Here is a 19,263-nt window from a genome sequence, read left to right as displayed (position 1 = left end):
GTTGAAGAAAACTAGCCCTAAGATGGAGCCCTGCGAAACCCTGCTAGGGACAGGCCACCAGTCAGATGTCACCCCCTCCACTCTAACCCAGTTGCTCACCTATTGCATGATGTATTTATCCAGCTGTGGGCTGGATATTTTGTCCTGAGGGACAAATGATACTGTCAGAGTGACAGTATCAAAAACTTTACTGTCTTGTGATGACATCAGCCAGCTCTTTGAGTACTCAGATGAATACCATTAGGTTCCATAGACTTACAGCGATCTAGGAGGAGCAAAAAGTCCTGCAGAAGTTCAGGTTCAACTTGGAGTTCATCATTCTCAGTCATGACTCTCTAGCTAAGGGCACTGGCACTCCCTTAGCTCTTCATCAGTGTTGAAGACAGAAGCAAAGAAAGCATTAGACGTCTCTGCCTTGTCTATGTCCCTGTGTGTAAGGTGATCATCTTCATCCTGTAATGGACCAATGTTGTTTCTGCAGTGCTTTTTGCTATTGGCATATTTTTAAAACCTTTTTGTTGTCCCCCACAGTATTGGACAGCTTCATCTTCAATAGAGCTTTGGCCACATGAATTTTTTCTCTACAGAGTCAAGGAGCATCTTTGTAGAGGGTCTCTTACCTTTCTTCCCAGTATAACAAACTCCTCACTTGTCCCTTTGAGGGAGTCATTAGTCTGTCCCTCTGTGTGTGTGTATGTGTTTTGGATTTATAGTCTTGGTGATCTGACATGTTAATTAGCTGTTTTTCATATACATTACTAAAGCAAGCAAAATGATACGTCACACATTTTCATTTTAGAAATAAGAGACGGTGGTGTTCAAACTTTCTCCCGCATTATACCATACCGGATGAATTAAGAAAATGTGTTGAACAGCAGTTAGACATACTGACCTTTCAGCCCCTCCTAGCAGAGGTATGTAAGTGTAGGTTTTATATGAAAAATATTTTCTGATAACCATGTTTTTGTTCAAGCACCCTTAGCTTAGGAAGAATGTGTAGTCCTTAGTGTAAGACAAGATGACATAACACTTGTCAGGTAGACTTAAACTTCAGTCTGGATTCCATAACTTCCATGAGTTGCAGTATGTTACAGATTCCAAACTTATAAAACCACAAAAACATAAATGGGAAAATCTGAAAAGAGACTAGAAGTATACTGGGGAGGCATCACAGAAGCTGAACAAAGACTTCTCTGTATTCTCACTTTTTAGGCATCACTGGAAAGGGTTTTTTGAGGTGTCAGAAAAGTTGTTATTTCATAGAATATCACAATCTCTTAAATTATTGCAATAACAGAGGAATCTTTTCTGGGTTTTCAAAATAGTTTTCTTAAGCATCTTCAGATTTAATTCACTATAGCTTGTTCAAATTCTTCCCAAAAGTATAGCGGGTTCAGAGTACGTATAAAACACCTTCAAAAAAGTTTGATGTCTTAAGACAATTAAAATGAATCCCTCTTCAAAACTTTGCTCTGATTTCTGGTAGAACATTGCTGCAACTCACTTTATTTTGGTAAATTGTATTTAACTGGGGCTGACACTTTTTTAAAATGTAAAAGGCTATATAGTCTCCATACTAAACAGCTCACATTAAACTTGAAATCACACCATTAAGCTAGTAGGTTAGAGATCCTCTCTCAAAAAGAAGATAAAGCACTGTAGTGTATATAATAATTTTACATTGAAAGCCTGCCATTAATGGTTACTTTTTTTTAACCACACTTCAACCCTAACCTTAGATAGAACTTGGTGCTGTTGGAGAATACCTTTGCAGTAAGATTCATTAAGCTCTGAGGGAGAAAATTCGGGTTCTTTCAGCCTGCCATAAGCTGTATGCTATCATATATAATCATCAGCCGGGACTGAGACTGACATGATTCTCTTTCCAGCTGTCTGTATTTAGATTTTATGCTTTTCAGGCATAAACTGAGCATAGAACTCAGTTTGTAGATGGTCCCTGAATTCAGACGGTGACACTGCCACTGCAATAAGGGGAGACTTGGTTAATTCTTTAGCTGAGGGGCTATTGTATTTGAGCTCCAAGGACTATACTAATCCTGCTTTGGCTATTAAGGAGATTTAAAATATTACCTAGTGTATGGATGCATGTATTTAAGTATCTTATTTGGCAACCTAGTTGCTGTGCAGTCTGTCTTAAGAAGTGTTTTGTTTAATATTAGCAATAGTTGGTTCCATATCTTAGTATGACAATAATGTGTACTGTTTTCTTTTTCAGCGTCTTAATCTAGATAATTATAAGGCAAACTTTTCTACTCTTTTATGGCTTGAAGAGATCCAAGCAGAAATGGACTTAAAAGATTACTACATGAGTGGGGTTACTTTAAAAAGGAATGGGGACCTGTTAGTGCTGGAAGTGCCAGGAGTAGAAGAGGGCAGACCTCGCCTGGTTCCAGGTAGAAATGAATGTGAGATAAAGTCAAATGGCATGTTGATCTATATTTTCACTACAATGCAAACTGGTTTTTATTCATTTGTTTAGGGAAGTCTTTCAGATATTTGAGCACAAAGTTACTAATTTAGGCTACTAGACAGGGACTAGGGACAGGGGACACAAGGACACTATGTTAGTGCTTCAGTCTTACAGCGGCTGCTGTCTGAAGCAGCATTGCATATGTCTGTTCTTACACATATTTCAATACTTAAGGATTTTCCTTTTACAATAATCAGTGGGGCTTTCAGTAAAAGTGAACTGTGCAATGTATTAATAGCTTAAAAAGCAATAGGTGTAGCAAAGCTGGGAAAGTAGCTAAAATTAAATTCAGAATTTCAAGTAATATCATGTACAATATAGTGTTTCCAAGAGGTGTTGTCTGATGGCATCAATACTAGATGCCTTTTAAAATGTAACATACAACTGCATAGGGCATTTCAAAACAGTACTGATGGATACAGCAACCTTGCTGAAGGTAGCCTCTTGCAAATTCCTAGTTTAAACATGCAAAATAAGAAATTACATGCTGTAGTGAAAATGTTGCTATTCCTTGTAACAGTATTTTGCCTTTTAATTTTGTTTACAATTAGGTGATAAGGTGATATTGAAAAGTCAGATCTACTCAGAGCATATAATAGAGTACATTGCCTATGTTGCTGAGGTAAGCAAAGTGTCTCTTTTCTTGAAAATACCATGGTCCACACGTTTTTTACGGGAAGCTTGCAATTTATGGAATTACAGACTAGTTTAACCTGACTTCTGAGAAGATAGGTATATTTTATAAAATAAATATATATTATATATAAATATATTTTTTGAATAATTTTGTATTTTTATTGTATTTTTAAAGAGTCTGCTTTCCCTATTCTTTTAAGATTATAATTTTTACCTGTTCTGAAAGCACTTTTAACATACTGTAGATAGGCAATATGTTGATAGTAGATCAATACATATATATACTGCTTAGAGTTGCTGGGGGATTCAGTGCTTTCAGAGGTGTCTCTTTATTTTATTTTATTTATATTTATTATTTGTTTGTTTGTTTATATTATGTTTAAGGTACTAAATCTTTATCAGTATCCTGACTTTTTTTATCTTTGTAACAGATATGTGAAGAAGATGTTACTCTTAAGGTTAATGCAGACTTTGAACGGGCTTACAACTTGGAACCCATGGATGTGGAATTTGTTCATTGCAGGTGTTTTTATAAGCTTCAAGAAAGCTGCATTTAATGATTCCTCTAGTAAAGTGACTTCTAAAATATGACCATCAACTGTTTCTTTTGGTGGACACAGACAAGGAGATAATTAAGATCTTGCCAATTTTTTCATTTCTTTTCCTCAACACACCTTTGCCACTATATTCATGGTTAAAGGACTGTAACTGTACAAGTGTTCAAAGAGTTATTACCTTAATCATTTCTAGGTAGCCACACCGATGTCAGACAGTAAAATGAGGGGGAATGAGGTGGGGTGTTTGGGGGCATTTTTTTAGGTTTTTGAGGGGTTTTTTTAAGAAAAAAATTTATTAATACTGCAAGACTATGCAGGAAGTAAAAATAGCTGTTGATAATCTTCCATTCTTTTATATTTTTGTTTTATTCATGGGATGTTCTTACCTGTTTGGAGTTATGTGATCTCTGTAAATTCAGCCTTGCAAAGAAGTTCCTTGAAAGTGGTCAACAGCAGGCCATCTTTGTCAATATTATTCATAGCAAAGCTGTTTATACTTCTGCAGCATATTTCTCAATAGACGCTTTTTTTTAAAAATACTTTTTTTTATATAAGACTTATTTTTTATGCACAGTAAAAAGTACCAGATACTTCATAGGTGTGTGCTGTCATAGTACATGGCAACTTAAGCTTTTACTTTAATCTACAAATCTGTATTTGTTCCAGGATTCCTAGCAGGCGATGCCAGTTGGCCATTCAGCAAGCTGTCTACCTGGGTGAAAAAGGTATATTTTATTTGACTATTAAGCTGTCTAGAGGAGTTTCTTTGTCCAGGGTCTTGTGGGTTTTATTGCTTTTACATTGGGGCATACTGAGAAGAATGCATTTTAATTTGTTCTTACAGGAGATTTTGTGTGTTGTTAGGGACTTTTTGGTTTGGTTTTTAAGAAGAAAAAAGCATTGCTGAATGTAGAGAAGGTTTTATCAAAATTATTTCATCTGTTGGCCATCACAGGCAGGAGGACTGGAAGCAAACTTTGTGAACTGTTAGAGCCAACAAGAAATATAGAAATCATACATACTGCTATAATAATAGCTAGTGAAATGGCCATATTTTGTGTTACCTCAGAATTTATTTTAAAATACCGATTCCCTGTTCTGTGGTTGAATTGAATGATGCATATGAACTTCACATCTTTACCACCTTAGTTCTGATAAACCAATTTTGGCAGCTCAGATTAAGCTGATGTTTCAACAGTAACATTAATCAGTGAAACATGCAACGTGTTCGTGTGACTTTGAAATTTCTCTACTTTCTTTTCCTCTGCTAAATTTTAAGTGTTATTTCCGGAAAGGCTTATGTTACAATCACCACAAGTTATCAAGACGCCGAATGCTACAGAGCATTTTGCTGTTGATGATGGCCTTAAACAATCTTCACAGCAGGAAAGTAAGGTATCTAATCTGTAAATGTTCCTTAAAATGTTCCTTTATTCAGATTGGCACCAGATACTTGCTGTACACCTATTGCTGGAAAGGAATTGCATAATGAAGTATCAAAGAATCAAAGTTGTATTCTGCTGCATTCTGATGACAGTTTTCGTTTGTTGCCTGGAGATGAGGCATTTTATGATAACTGATACCATAAAGCTAACAAAATGGAAAGTGCTTATTTAAAAAGTGTGTGATTGTGATGGGAATTGTCAAATTTGCCTTAGACTAGTTTTTATAGCTACTGTTGAGTAGATACTTAAGTCCAGTCAATGTGCCAGGAAATAATTTTTTAATAGAAGATAATCATCCTGTTCTGAGTAGATTTACCCAGGCTTAACTGCCACTTATATTTTATTAATAAAATGTAGAAATCTTTCTTAGAAAGGACTTTTGGAGGCTGCCTAATTCTCTTTCCTTTTTGAAGCAGGACTGTCACCAACACTAAATCAAGTCAGCTTGAGGGCGTGTGGCAGCATTTCCTTATTTTTGTTTAGAGTTTTCACAGCATCTGTATAACCTGTGCTTCACCTCCTTTACACTCAAGATTTTTTCCTAATTCCCTAATTATTTCACCTGCAATTTGTGCTTTACAACAAGGAGTAATCAATCAATCTGGTTTGAAATCAGTATTTTTAAGATGATTGAGGCATGATGTCCAGAACCTTGCCAACACCACATTCCCTACAAGCAGTTTTCTCCCATGCTACAATCTGAAGGGACATGTCCACCAAGGACATGTATCTTTCGTAGTGGTCTGGAACGTTGTGACTGCTTTTGTGGAAGCAAACCAATTGTGTAGTTATGGCTTAAAAATCCTCATCTGAGCCTACAGAGTATTTGTGAAATAAATGTTTAATGTTAACAGAGCCAAACTATTAGAAATCTTAAACTTAACATGGAAATTCCTTGGCACCACCTTCTATTACTCTTACCTTTCTGTCTTAACGGTAGATATTCTACTTAATGGGAAAAAAATAAAACTTAGCAACTTCAAAAGTATTAGGGAAGATAGTTGCCTGTCTTCTTAAGGTTATAAATGCATTTATCTTCACTTGCTCTTTTCAGGTCAAAAAAAAGCAGAACAAACATACAAAAGGTATGACATCGTATGTATGTATGTAACAAATGTGGTGAGAGTAACTGCAAACAAGCCAACTGTGCTTAAATAATAAGTGTCACATAAGTAAATCAAGGCTGAGTAAGATATCTTTAAGATGTCCTTGTGTCTGTTCTCTAAAGGCAAATTCTAGAACTCCTAGCTGGAAATTTCTATGGAGGCTTTTGGTGCATTACTTAAACATCTCTAATTCACAGTCTAGAATGGTTTGGGTTGGAAGGGACCTTACAGATCATCTTGTTCCAACCCCTCTGCCACAGTTAGGAACACCTTTTACTAGACCAGGTTGCTCAGAGTTCCATCCAGGCTGGCTTTGAACACTTTGGAGGAAGGGGGAGCAAGCATCTGATGATATATTTTGTAATGAATAAATAGCTTTTTCCCAGTCACTTACTCAAAATTTTTTGATCATATTGAGAGTGTTCAATTTGTTACTGGGATGCTGCCTCATCTTTGGGAAAGTTTTGCTAAAGATGCTAAAACTTCAAGTATCCCAGATTATTCCTATGGGGGTTTTTTTTGAAAGTGTGACTTGAAATATCGTTGTAGTGAAATGCCTAAGAGGAGAGTGATCATGTCATTTTTTTATTAAAAGTATGTTAAAGAATTACTGATTAATTACCTAGAATGCACTCCTGTCCAAGGGTTAATAAGGTTATGCTTTGGAAAGTTAAAGCTAGACTAATTCAGACAGGATTAAGAAAAAAAATCCTGCAGTTGTAGCTGTAGAGTACTGATCATGTAGTATTGGTACCATTCCTGAAGTGCCAGTTACTGGAAGTTTCTCAAGTTTTGCTTGTTCTTGTCTTTGCTGTTCAAAGACAAGAAAGTGAGTTTGGTTCTAAAATTACTGAGTAGAATTTTTATGGATTGTTTGGTTATGTAATTATGGTCCTTTTCTGCCTTCCAGTAAAGAGCTGGTACACTTTGGAAATATTAATGTCTTATTTTCTACTTGGTATTCAGTGAAAACTGAATTTTTGAGAAATTTGTTGGTTATTACCACAAAAGGTAATAAACAGAAGAATATCGTGAGTTGGAATTGGTTTAATCTACATGTTAAAAATCTGTATGTGAAGTTCTGAGATACACTTGTCTTGATTATAGCTGGTGAAACTGTGGCACATAAACAGAGAGATGGTGAATTTTTCAATCCTGTGCTGAATGTGCAACAGAAACTGGCAGTGAAAAGGATACTGAGTGGTGAATGTCGCCCAACACCTTATCTTCTCTTTGGACCACCAGGAACTGGAAAAACAGTAACAGTAATTGAAGCTATTTTACAGGTAGTGGTAAATGACAAATCAGTCATCTCTAGCCTTTTCCATGCTGGAACATTTATAGTATTTCTGTAAGTACCATCATATTTTTTTCCAAAGGAGTTTTCAAAATACTCCTTTTTAAATCATTTTCTATAGCTCTGAAAAAGGAAGAAAATCCGTCTTCATAGGGATTTAACCTATGATTAACCCAGATTTAAATTCTGAATGGCTTATTTTCAAGCCTTTTTGTCTTTAAAACTTCAGTGAACAGTTTCTGCCTTGTGATTCCAGTAGTGCATAATGTATTCATGAAGCACAGGTATACATTAATATGATAACCTTTAATTAGTTCTGTTGTGGGTACACTCAGTTTGAGAGTATTTAGTCATGACCGTCAGCAGGAGTGTTACTGAACTGCAAAAGCATGGATGGATATCACACATGCAGAACTCTCCCAGGTTCTGTTTTCAGTGAAATAAAATGGGAATGTTTGCACTATTGCTGCTTAAATAACCTCTTTATTTAATATCTGTCTTCTTTAATGTAGATACATTTTAGTCTCCCAGACAGTCGGATTTTGGTATGCGCACCGTCAAACGCTGCAACAGATCTGATTTGCTTGAGGCTGCATCAAAGCAATCTCTTAAAACCAGGAACTATGGTCCGAGTTAATGCTGCCTTCAGGTCAGCAGAGGTAAATATTACAATTACCTGCCACTTAAGGTTTCCATTTTAATATTTTTACCTTAAAATACTGATTCAGTTACAGTTTTAACTCTCAGCGGCTATGAGCCTGCCTAGGTTTGCTTAGGATCCAGAGTATTACATTGCTTCAGCTTTTCCAGATGATTAACTGCAAAATGTTGATTGTAAGCCTTAATTTGATTGTATGATTATAGGGTCTTCACCTTTTTCTTGCTGTGGTTAACTCTACAAACAGCAAGTAGGCATTGGTGGGGATTTTTGATTTCATTTGTGGTTTTTGTTATCAGTCCAGGTTAAGATTACTTACATGGAAAGTAAGCAAGTAGGATTGTCATCTCTATGCAGGACACACACCTTGTGTGTTCATTGCATATATTCATATATATTTATACATATGTATATATATTTATATGTATGTATATAGAGAGACACATTTGTGTATGTGTGTGTATATAGGTATCTGCACACATACACATGTGTGTGTGTACATATAGATTATATACATACATATCATCATATATATGTGTGTGTATATATAGATGAGTGCATAAAATATCCAAACACTCCATTTTGGTCCTTAGAATAAAAAACAAATGTCTTGCATATATACTACTTTGCTTAATTAATTCATTCATTTTTGTGTATGAATGGGTCTAAAGCTATGTGTTTTGCTCAGTTTTTAAAATAGTTTCCAGAGAGCTTTTCTATTCAAATTTGAAAGTTCTGTTTTAGGTTGGAATTCTGTATTACCTTTTTGTTTCTGCAGCTAATTGATGACATGGTGAAACCTTACTGCAAAGATGGTGACGATATTCAGAAGGCATTGTGGTCCAGGATTGTAGTTACAACATGCAGCAGTGCAGGATTGTTTTATCAAGCAGATACCCGGTATAGTACCATAGACAGTAGTATCACTGAAGTGGCTGGATGACACAAACCCCAGAGCTTTTAAAGACTGAACTGTAACTTGGGCTGTTTTTAATGGTTTACTTCATGCACCTGTATTGAGTAAGAGAGCAAAGCACTTGGTTCTACGTAATGTTTAAGCAGAAACTTCCTCCGTGGTAAGTTTAAGAATTATCTTGAATAGTGTATAAGATTTTTGAAATAGAAACTTCTCCTCTGCCACCAGTGGTAATTACATTGCTCTTGACAATTACTTTGACTTAAAATTATTGCCACACTAAAAACTATAATGTATTTGGCTTTTATCAAGTCACTTTTACTAACTGTAAACAACTGTCATATCAAGTGCTATTAACCAAGGTTGTCTCTGACTTGGATTTTACCTTCGGAAAGGGACATTCTAAAGCCTTACTATCTTGAGTTGTTTGGCAGAAACAAAGCTTGGGGATTGTCTTTGCTACACTATCTACAGTATCTTGCTACAGTATCTTGCTACAGTATCTTCAGGAAACTGAGAATAAGGGAAGCTTTTCTAAGTATCTTCACGTTGGTACAAACAATGGTTTAATTAAAGGTTGTGTATATCAGACTATGTAAGTGAAATCAAAGATGAAAAATTAAAGTTAGGGGTTGTTTTTTCTATATTTCCTTCTGGAAATACCGATCTTTGTTCTGTGTCTATGGGATTGCCTGGCACACCTGACAAGGATATTTACAGAATAGCTGAGGTCAACCACATGGTGGCAGAATGAACTAACCTGAAAACAGCCCTGTTTCAGATTAATGTTATTTAATTACAGACTTGGACACTTCACTCATGTGATTCTGGATGAGGCAGGTCAAGCAAGTGAACCAGAGAGTCTGATTCCTATTGGGTTGATTTCAGAAGCTGATGGACAGGTAGTTCTCTTAACATCATTTACTGGAAAGGAAAAAGCTTGTTTATTCTTTTCATATCTTTTGGGTTGTGTAGAATGCAAGAAGTCATTTTTTGATAATGAGTTTTGTAATAGAGATTTTTCATTCACATTAATTTTCAACACTTAAACAAGTTTCTTTACATCTAGAACACGTCTGTGTTGATAAGACAGGGTCAGTGTGTGGGAGATATCAAAAGCTATGTTCTGTTGGAGACAACAACATACTTCTGTTCTTTGCAAACAAATGTTTGAAGGAAAGCAGAATACTTGATATGAATTGATCTCTGAATTCTGAAATGCGTATGTCATTATAAAATGAAGCTACAATAACAATTGTTTTACTCTAAGATGGATGTTTTTAAATTTTGTATACAGATAATTCTCGTTGGAGATCCAAAGCAGTTAGGGCCCCAAATAAAATCTAAACTTGCACAGACTTTTGGATTAAGTATGTCCTTGCTAGAAAGACTGTCATCAAGAGAGCTATATCTGAGAGATGAGGATGCTTTTGGTGCCTGTGGAGCATACAATCCCTTGTTGGTGAGTTAAACTTTTTCAGCTCAGTCAAAAAAGAAGTTGTGGTTTCTTACCGCTGTTTTTCTCCCTGATACTTAGTGATAAGTCTAGCTTGAGCATTAGTTCTCTAGAAAAGCTTGATTGATTTGCATATGTAGTCTGAATAGTAAAGATGCTGAGGCCTCCTTTTCTCTGAAGGGATCCTCTATTCTTAAGTAGCATAAGTCAAATATGGTGCACAAAGCACGGTTGTAAATAATAGCTTAAAATTCCCTTTCATGTTCGTTGTCCAGATTTCCATAGCTTCATTTTCCACTGATGAAAAAGTACAATTTCTGCTTTTAACATAAAAAGACAAACAGAGTCTCTTCTTTGAAGTTTAATTTTGCGAACATCATGTTTCACGAAGGGAAGAAGATAAACTGTTCTTATTTCTTTATCAAGCTTTCCTTTGAAAGACAGCTTCCCCAGATTCTTGTATGGGCAACTACCTAAAGTCTATGTTAGGTGGCAGAGGTAGCATGGTATTTAAACAAGTACAGATATTTGAGCTGCTTTTAATTACTGTCTGAATTCAAAATAGGTCTGATGTTAAACTTCCTAAGATGCCTTCTTATTCTTATGATAACATACTTCAAAGAATTAAACTGAGAGCAAAACATGACTAGATGACCATGGAAGTAGAGAAGGGAGGAAATTTGATGGCAGATTTAAGGGTGAAAGTGAGGGTGTTTGGACCTAGGCTTTAGGTCAGGTTCAGCCTCCTGAAAAGCCTGTCACACTTCCTCCTAAAATCTTTAAGCACAAACTTTTTTTTTTTGTGTTCCTTACATAGTGCTTCAGGAGAAACTGGCATAGTGAGAGATCAGAAAATTTGATTTAAGGATATGTTTTGACTGGAATATCCTATGTTACCCTTTTTACAGGACTGGCTTTTTTTGAGCTGGTTATTAGTTTCTGGAATGCTTCCTTAAGACTGTTCTTTCATTTAAAGACAAATACATTTTAGATGTTCTAAGGCCAGCTTCTATCACCTGTTCTGATGCTCCCTTTTTGCCTGTTAAGACTTGTTCAAAAGAAGACATTACATCCATTGAAACTCCATTGAAATAATCTGACACTTAAGAAAAGAGAATGTGTCTATACATCAAATGTTTCAAGAAGCTGGAGAATGACCCATTTGTCTGTCATGTACATTCAGTTCTCTTCATTTCCTCTTTGGAGGGCAAGGAGATGGTCCTTAAAAAAACTGCTTTGATGTACTTTTTACTGACAGAATACCACAACTGCAGTTTTGCCTTGAATACAGTTCTTTGTCAGCCTTAGAAGTGCTAAATGCTAGCGGATGGTAAGGCAATAGCTGTATTCTGAGAAGTCTGATGAATAATTACCTGTTTCAGTTAAGGATTTTGGGTTTTGTCTTTGCAGATCACTAAACTCACGAAGAACTACAGGTCTCATTCTGCATTGCTTGCCTTGCCATCTAAATTGTTTTATCATAAAGAGCTGGAAGTTTGTGCAGACACTTCAGTAGTATCTTCTTTGTTGAATTGGGGGAAATTGCCCAGGAAGGGATTTCCATTAATTTTTCATGGAATAAGGGTAAGTAAAATGTTCATATAGTATAGGCTTGCTAGCACTTTGCTGATTTCTTTAGAATAAAGTCTAGAAAGGATGTGAAAAAAGGTTAAACTGCCTTTCACAAGTAATGTGACTTCTTGACCATCTGGTTTTAAAAACAGCTACTGAAGTCAAATATTTGTTAAGAACTTGAGCAGCTGCCTCTTGAAGTGCATTGTGAAGACATTTTCATACAAGTTTAAATTCATAGCAGATGACTAGACTGGAGTTACCATCAGCTGCTCTAGATTGCTTTTGATGAGAGTTTCCTACATTAAGGTGGATACCAGCATCTAAAACTAAAGGACCATTAGAGTTTAATTTGACAAGGGAAAAAGTAGTACTTTGGAAAAAAAATTTTCTTTAGTCTTCCAAGAAGTTAATAAGAAGTGATAATATCTGCTGCTTGGAGAGGCTTGCTTTAGAACTCTTCCACCTTGAAAAAAGCAAGACACCCGCTTATTAACATATGTTATTCTGAGTTGAGATTTTACTCCTTTGTTGCATACTTAAAATACTGTTGTTATATCAATTATATTTATAAATGTATAAAAATAAAATAAAATGTGAGGTGATACTTGTTCTCTAGAAAAGGTGTATAGAGAGGAAGAGAAATTATATATAGCATTCCATCACTTTTTTTGCATTCAGGAGGTATAAGAATAATGTATTAATAAATACACAGTCATTTCCGTACCTGATCTCCATCATCTCATTTCCTTTTCCCCCATTACAGGGCAGTGAAACTCGTGAAGGGTGCAGTCCTTCATGGTTTAATCCAGCTGAAGCAGTTCAAGTAATGATGTACTGTTGCCAGCTGGCTAGAAGTGAATACTCTGCAGTCTCAGTGACAGATATCGGAGTGATTGCACCATATCGTAAACAGGTATAATGTTTAACAGGTCTGATGTCTTAAGAAAAAGAGTTGCTGTACCTCATCTTATGTATTTATATGGTGGCTGTGGTTTGTTAAAGCACAGGGGCATATGCTAAAATTTCACTGTTGTGTATCATGATACACGGTATATTATCAATCATTATGATGCTGCAGTTGAAATCTAAAAGACAGAAATAATGGCATCCTACTGGTTTTTGAGTTTTAAAAATCAAGCTATTGAGGAAACCAGTTTGGAAACAAGCATATTTTTGAGTTGTTGGAAATAATGAGTGCAAGTCAAGAATTCATTATCCAACAGCTGGAACGGCAGTCTGGTTCTGTCGTTCTCTGCGCTGAAGACTGGAACAAAAGCTAATCATTGTGAAGTAGATGGTGTGACACCTTGTGGTCTTGAGGAGACTAGAGGAAACAATTGCTGTGACTTCTTAGCTGTCCTGTAGTCAGACTTGAAATATGTAATGCTATTTAAACCTCTAGAAAATGTTCAACATTAACTTCAAATGCTGTGCTTTATTTTTAAGTGTATTTATATCAAGGTGTGTTAAGTACCTGATGTTTACTTTCATTTTAAAAATAAACTTAATTCCCTCTTAGTTGCAGAGGAGATTTTGGACAGTGCACGTAATTCTTCTTGGTGTTCACATCTCAGTGTTCATGACCTTGTATCTTTGGCTTGGGAGAAGCACTGAGGCACATGAAAAAGATCAAGCCCTTGTGAAGAAATCTCACTTGCAAATTATAGCTTTGCTTTTATTGATCCAACTGGTCAGGTGCATGCACCTGCATGTGTTTACAGTTACTATTTGTTTTTTTTCAAATATGTGTTCATATTATTGGTGTGACTGTATTTCTTACACTCCATAAAAAAATGATTTTATGTGATTCATTGTAATTTTTGTCCTTCATCTGCCTATACTACAAGGCATATGATAGTAATATCCACATTAAGAAAGTCACTTTGTATTGCAGGAACACTGATTAGAAGGTATTCTTTGACCATGTTCTTCAGATTAGTCAGGCAGGATTTTTTCTTAAATCTTTTGGAGCACTTCAGTTATAATCTCTGAGCAATTTCTAGCAGGTGGCAGTACAGCAATCCCACATGTACCCGGATTCCAGTGCCTGATACTCCTTGTTCTCTTTTTTGGTGGATACTTAAGATCATACCTCACCTCTGCCTTTCAGTCTGCATGATGCACATGGCAAGCAAAGGTGGAATCTTTGTAGTCTTCTTGAAGGGCTGAGGGAAGCTGCTTGCCCTGCTGCATCTGTGGTATGCATGTTTTTGGATATGATGCACATTGGAAAAAGAGGTTTAAGGATGTGAGTTATTCTTCTCTTTAACATCTGTAGTACTAAAAATCTCTTATCTTCTGTTGAATCTATGGTAGAGTACTCACTCCTTCACCTTCTGAGTTGTGTATTAGCTGTGATACTTTCTTGTAGGAAAAGTTACTACTTTGTTTTAAAATCTTACCCAGTGAGTGATGGCTCAGTGTAGTCATTCCTTTCAGCATTACCATGTTAAGGTACATACATGTATATGTGGTATGGTTCTGGATTTAAAGCAGTCCACTCTCAAATGTAACACTAAATTCCCTCAAACACTTTTTTTTTTTAAATAGGTGGAAAAAATTAGAGTTCTTCTCAAAAGTATTGATTTGGAAGATATAAAGGTTGGCACAGTAGAAGAATTTCAAGGGCGGGAATACATGGTTATCATCTTATCAACAGTACGTAAATTTACTGCAGTCTTACTGAGAATTTTGACATGTGTCTAATTCTCTGTGTTTATTTTTGATATAGGCCTTGAAAAAAATTTAGAAGCCATATTTTTGTCACAGTATTTGAAAGCAGAGCTTATTAAGTGCATGATTGTAGAATTATTCTTCTCTTTAAAATCTGGATTATTAAAAATCTGTTGCTTTCTGTTTAAATTATGGTAGTAGTACTTCACTTTTGTAGCTTGGATGAAGAGTCTGTGATTTTCTCACTTTTTTTTTTTCCTGGGGGCAGTGGTACTGTGCTTACTTTCACTGTTCTCCATCATACCAGAGCTTTGTAATCCACTATTGGATCTCTCTTATGGTAGTTCTAGGTATGTACTACACTCTTACTTATAAGAACTGATTATTTTGGTCATGAAAATTTTCTTCTTTTAAAAGATAGGTTCAAATACAGATGAAATATGGGTGAAAAACAAATGAGTCATAGTTTAGCACACTACTTACTTTGGCTGTTTTTCCTATACTAAGTCAAAGCACCCTGGTGAGGCTACTGAAGAAGGTACACACTGAACTGTCTTTCAACTGAGTGAATTATTGCAGTAAGGAAATACTATGTTAAAGTTATGCTGTTGTTGTGTTGTGTTTCATCACTTTATTTCTAAAATCATCCATAATTAATTTTAGGTGCGATCTCAGAAAGTCATCATTGATGATGAAAAACACTGTTTGGGCTTTCTCTGTAACCCAAAGAGATTCAATGTAGCAATTACTAGAGCAAAAGCTTTGCTGATTGTTGTGGGAAATCCTCACGTTCTTGTGAAAGTAAGTTTGGGGTTTGTATCTTTGAATTGCATGTGTTACTTGCCACAGCAATTGAATGACTTTGTGGTTAATCTGATGTGAGGAAGCATCAGAATGTTAGGAACTTGTACGTTGTCCTCGGTGTGCATTTAGGAATGCCTGATCTCCATGGGTTCCCATACAAACAGACAGTTCAGGCACACACACAGTAGATTTCCAAGTGCAAGGGAAATGGCGCTCTGTGCATACAAGACTCTAGCTCCTCTTTGGTCTCCAGCATGGAGGCTCTGATCTCCTCTAAAGTTCTCCAGCAGCCTGCAAGTCCAGTAAGCATGTTCTGCACAACCTCACACAGTCAGGCTCTTCACAAAATGTAGTTGCGTCACTTTTTAAATGGAGGGTGGCGGAAGAGATTGTTCCCTATTAATGCAGTGAGTGCCAGAGAGGAGGACTCCTTTTGAACTCAGGCATGGTCCTTTCCCAGGAATAAGTTGAGCTTGTCTTAATATCTCATTTTATGTCTTGGCTTCACAAACAACAAGGAAAACAGTGTTTCAAAAATGGTCTGAATGAAAATTTAGTTCCCCCACACCTTATATGTAATTTAGAGCAGCTATAGGTACCTTCTTCGCATGTTGTGCAATATTTGCACCATTTGTAGAGTTCTGTTTCTGGAAAAGGTCTTATTAAATCTCTTACGTTTATGTGCTGTGTTAATTTGTTTGAAAATTCACTTCACAGCACACCATGATTACAGTTACATATTAATTTTCTCTTGTAGGATCCCTGTTTTTGTGCACTGTTAGAATACAGTTTAATGAACAGAGTTTACATAGGTTGTGACCTGCCCGCTGACCTGGAGCACCTGCAGAAGTAAGTGTCTGGTCTTCATTTTAACCTTGCTAGTTATCGATCAGTTTACAGTGTTTTTAGAGCTAGTGTAATTTGAAAGATTGATCAGCACAACAACCCGTGTTATCATGGTGGGATTGGATTTTGCATTCCTAAGTAAACATTGTGTAAACATAATGACATGTAATGTAATCCTGTTTTCTCCCGCCCCGTAACAGAGTCTGAGCATTAATTATTAAATAAGCGCTGTTGTTGACTTTGGTATCTTATGTATCCTCAAATGATAATGGCATATTTGATGATAATAAGGTCGAGGGTACAGCAGAAGTACTTAAGGTGATTTCACTGTAATTAAAAAACAAAGTGCTTGAAACGGAATTTAAATATGTCCCTCCTGATAAGATGTAATAAATACAGTGTTCAATGCATATTATATACTGGATTATACTAATTTTTTTTTTTAATGAAAACTGTTGTTTATGGAAAGGTAAGCAAGATCTTTATGTTACTCCCTTTTATTGACAGGTGTGACTAGTTTTCTTGGTATTCAAGATGCATTGAAGAGTTTGATATTCATCTGTTATGAAACTAACGCTTACTCAGTCCTGAGAAGATAAAGCACTTTCTGTCCTCAGGGACAGGCACATGTTCTGAAATGGATAGAAGTTTCTGTAAACAAGATTTTATTTTTTTTAAATAAGTGAAAAAGCTGAAATTAATAGTATAAAATAGAGTGGCACCTTACTAGATTTTCTGTTTAAAATGTGTATTATTGTGCCTCTGCAAAGAGCAGTATGCCTGAATCCTCCAGGCTTCAGGAGAAAAGTATTGAAAGACTCCTACATCAACTTTACCTTATTCTATAATTGTTTCAGCTTCTCAGTTTTCTCAGACTCATGTAGTACTGTCTAAAACTGGACTGTCCCAAGGACATAGATGTGTGTGTCATTGTTGTGGGGGCATTACAGTAATATATCTACCATGTGAGCTGGAATGATACTTTAAATATCTCTGTTCAACTGATATTCAGTACCTTAAGCCAAAGCCCTAGTTCCAGTTTTTGAGGCCTTTGTATATATAGCTGAGATCACACAGCGTGTTCTTGGTTTCCAGTGTAGTTTAGCCATCTGCTGTGGTGTGTGTCAGAGCAATGCCTTAAGTGGCAGGTTAAAGAAAAAGAGGAAATTAAAACTGTGTTTTGCCTTTCTGTAAATGTGCTATGGAATAAAGTATTGTGTCTTATTTTGGCAAAATTATAGGTTAGCAGTGTTTCTGCTCTTGGCTTAATTTGGGACTGTGCTTTCCCATTAAACAGTATTTTTCTCTTTTCCTTGTCCCCTCCTTGGTGATTAAGTTTTGCTACACAGTAGTTCAGGAGTAGCTCAACAATTAGACACTGTGTTTAAAAATGGCCAGTACAACAAGATGGCTTTCTGTAACAAACAGAAGTGTGTTAGATAGGAGTATAGGCTACAGAGAAACAGATGAAGGAGGGGGGAAAGATAGGAAGCTTCTGTTTGCCTTGCTTACAGTCTTGTTGTATCACTTCCATTCCTGGTGTGCACTGTGCTTCTCTCCCTTGCAGTGCACAATATGCAGATACTGCAATTTACATGCACTCTTCTTAAGGAAAGGTAGTAGTATTGAATCTACACATGGGTGCCTAAAGGTGCTGTTTGGCTGGTGGCTGAAGGAGCTGGATGGTGCTTTGTGGCTTCCCAGATCTTTAATAAAGCCACACAGGTGATAATGCAGCAGGGAGGTCCATGAAACATACCCTGTGTGTCAGGTCCTAACATGCTTGGGCATGTCTTTATTAGCACACAGTAAAGCTAGGGCCCCACAAATTATTTTGCTTCAATAAAAGCCTGGGGTATTTGGTGCTTTTTTGTGAACCAAGAGAGCTCTCTGTTAATGTTCCTTTTAGTACAGTGATGCTTAGCAGAAGTGCGTGTTTTCATAAGAGATCCATGTGTTCCTAACAATATAGTACTTCCCCATCTCTGAAAGTGTTCAGGACCAGGCTGAATGGAGTTCTGAGCAAGCTGGTCTAGTGAAAAGTGTTTCTGTCCACAGAAGAGGGCATAGAACTAGATGATCTTTAACACCTCTTCCAACCCTAGCTATTCAGTAATTCTGTGATGCTATGTCAAACAACAAAACATGTCCCTGTATGAGTACCAGAGAGATGATTCCAGTCACAGACAACTTGGAAGGTGATGGCTATCAGAATATTTGTGTCTTTAGAGGGCACATAGTATCCAAAAGAACAGTGAAGCTACTGTAAGGGGAAAGGGGACAGTGTTGTGCCTCATAGTGAGATTTTTTAAGCAATAACATGTACCATGTTGACAGTGTCAACACAAAATCATACTCCAAAGGACAGGTGCTAATGCTGCAAATTTGTTACCTCAAGTGGTCCTTGACAGCAGAGTGGCCCTGGATCAAGGGAGGGTGGCAGGGCCTGCAGCATGACCTGACAGAGCAGCCCAGGCGGAGCAAGGTGCAGTTCCTGCTGCACTGGAAGGCTTCCCCTTGGCACAAAGCAGGTGGCCAGGCCAGCTGGGACAGAGAGCTGAGCCAAGCCCATACACAGCCCTGGCAGCAGGGATCAGGGAGGGCAGAAGCATGAAAATATGCATATTGTCAGCTCTGGGCAATTTGCTGAAAGCATCTTTTGGGAAGTCAAGGGCCTTTGGTGGTTTCAGTTCTAAGAGCTGTGCCCTGGGGCAATGAAGATGATGAGGTAGTGAGAGTAGAAGGGTGGTGAAAGTCTCCCTTTTGGCTTCGCTTAAATTAATGAGCAAACTGCCCAGATGGG

The 19,263-nt window shown here is 36.8% G+C and overlaps 1 protein-coding gene across 1 annotated transcript in view; it reads left to right on the top strand.

Moving 5' to 3' along the window:
* The window catches only part of LOC131572583 (RNA helicase Mov10l1-like), a 28,142-nt gene extending 11,111 nt beyond the window's left edge, over positions 1-17,031 (top strand). The window contains exons 9-26 of the mRNA XM_058825831.1: positions 800-914; positions 2,237-2,414; positions 3,043-3,113; positions 3,559-3,650; positions 4,351-4,409; positions 4,964-5,079; positions 6,184-6,214; positions 7,343-7,521; positions 8,045-8,191; positions 8,969-9,090; positions 9,909-10,008; positions 10,404-10,568; positions 11,973-12,146; positions 12,901-13,050; positions 14,688-14,795; positions 15,474-15,611; positions 16,372-16,463; positions 16,968-17,031. Of these exons, the coding sequence (XP_058681814.1) occupies positions 800-914; positions 2,237-2,414; positions 3,043-3,113; positions 3,559-3,650; positions 4,351-4,409; positions 4,964-5,079; positions 6,184-6,214; positions 7,343-7,521; positions 8,045-8,191; positions 8,969-9,090; positions 9,909-10,008; positions 10,404-10,568; positions 11,973-12,146; positions 12,901-13,050; positions 14,688-14,795; positions 15,474-15,611; positions 16,372-16,463; positions 16,968-16,977 (2,047 nt within the window). The 3' untranslated portion in view covers positions 16,978-17,031. The remainder of the gene's footprint in view (positions 1-799; positions 915-2,236; positions 2,415-3,042; positions 3,114-3,558; positions 3,651-4,350; positions 4,410-4,963; positions 5,080-6,183; positions 6,215-7,342; positions 7,522-8,044; positions 8,192-8,968; positions 9,091-9,908; positions 10,009-10,403; positions 10,569-11,972; positions 12,147-12,900; positions 13,051-14,687; positions 14,796-15,473; positions 15,612-16,371; positions 16,464-16,967) is intronic.
* The last annotated feature ends 2,232 nt before the right edge of the window (positions 17,032-19,263 follow it).

This window comes from Poecile atricapillus, chromosome Z (genome assembly GCF_030490865.1).
Source record: "Poecile atricapillus isolate bPoeAtr1 chromosome Z, bPoeAtr1.hap1, whole genome shotgun sequence".
Taxonomy (NCBI): Eukaryota; Metazoa; Chordata; class Aves; order Passeriformes; family Paridae; genus Poecile; species Poecile atricapillus.
Note: the sequence above shows the minus strand (reverse complement) of the source record. Positions and strands in the feature narration are given on the sequence as shown.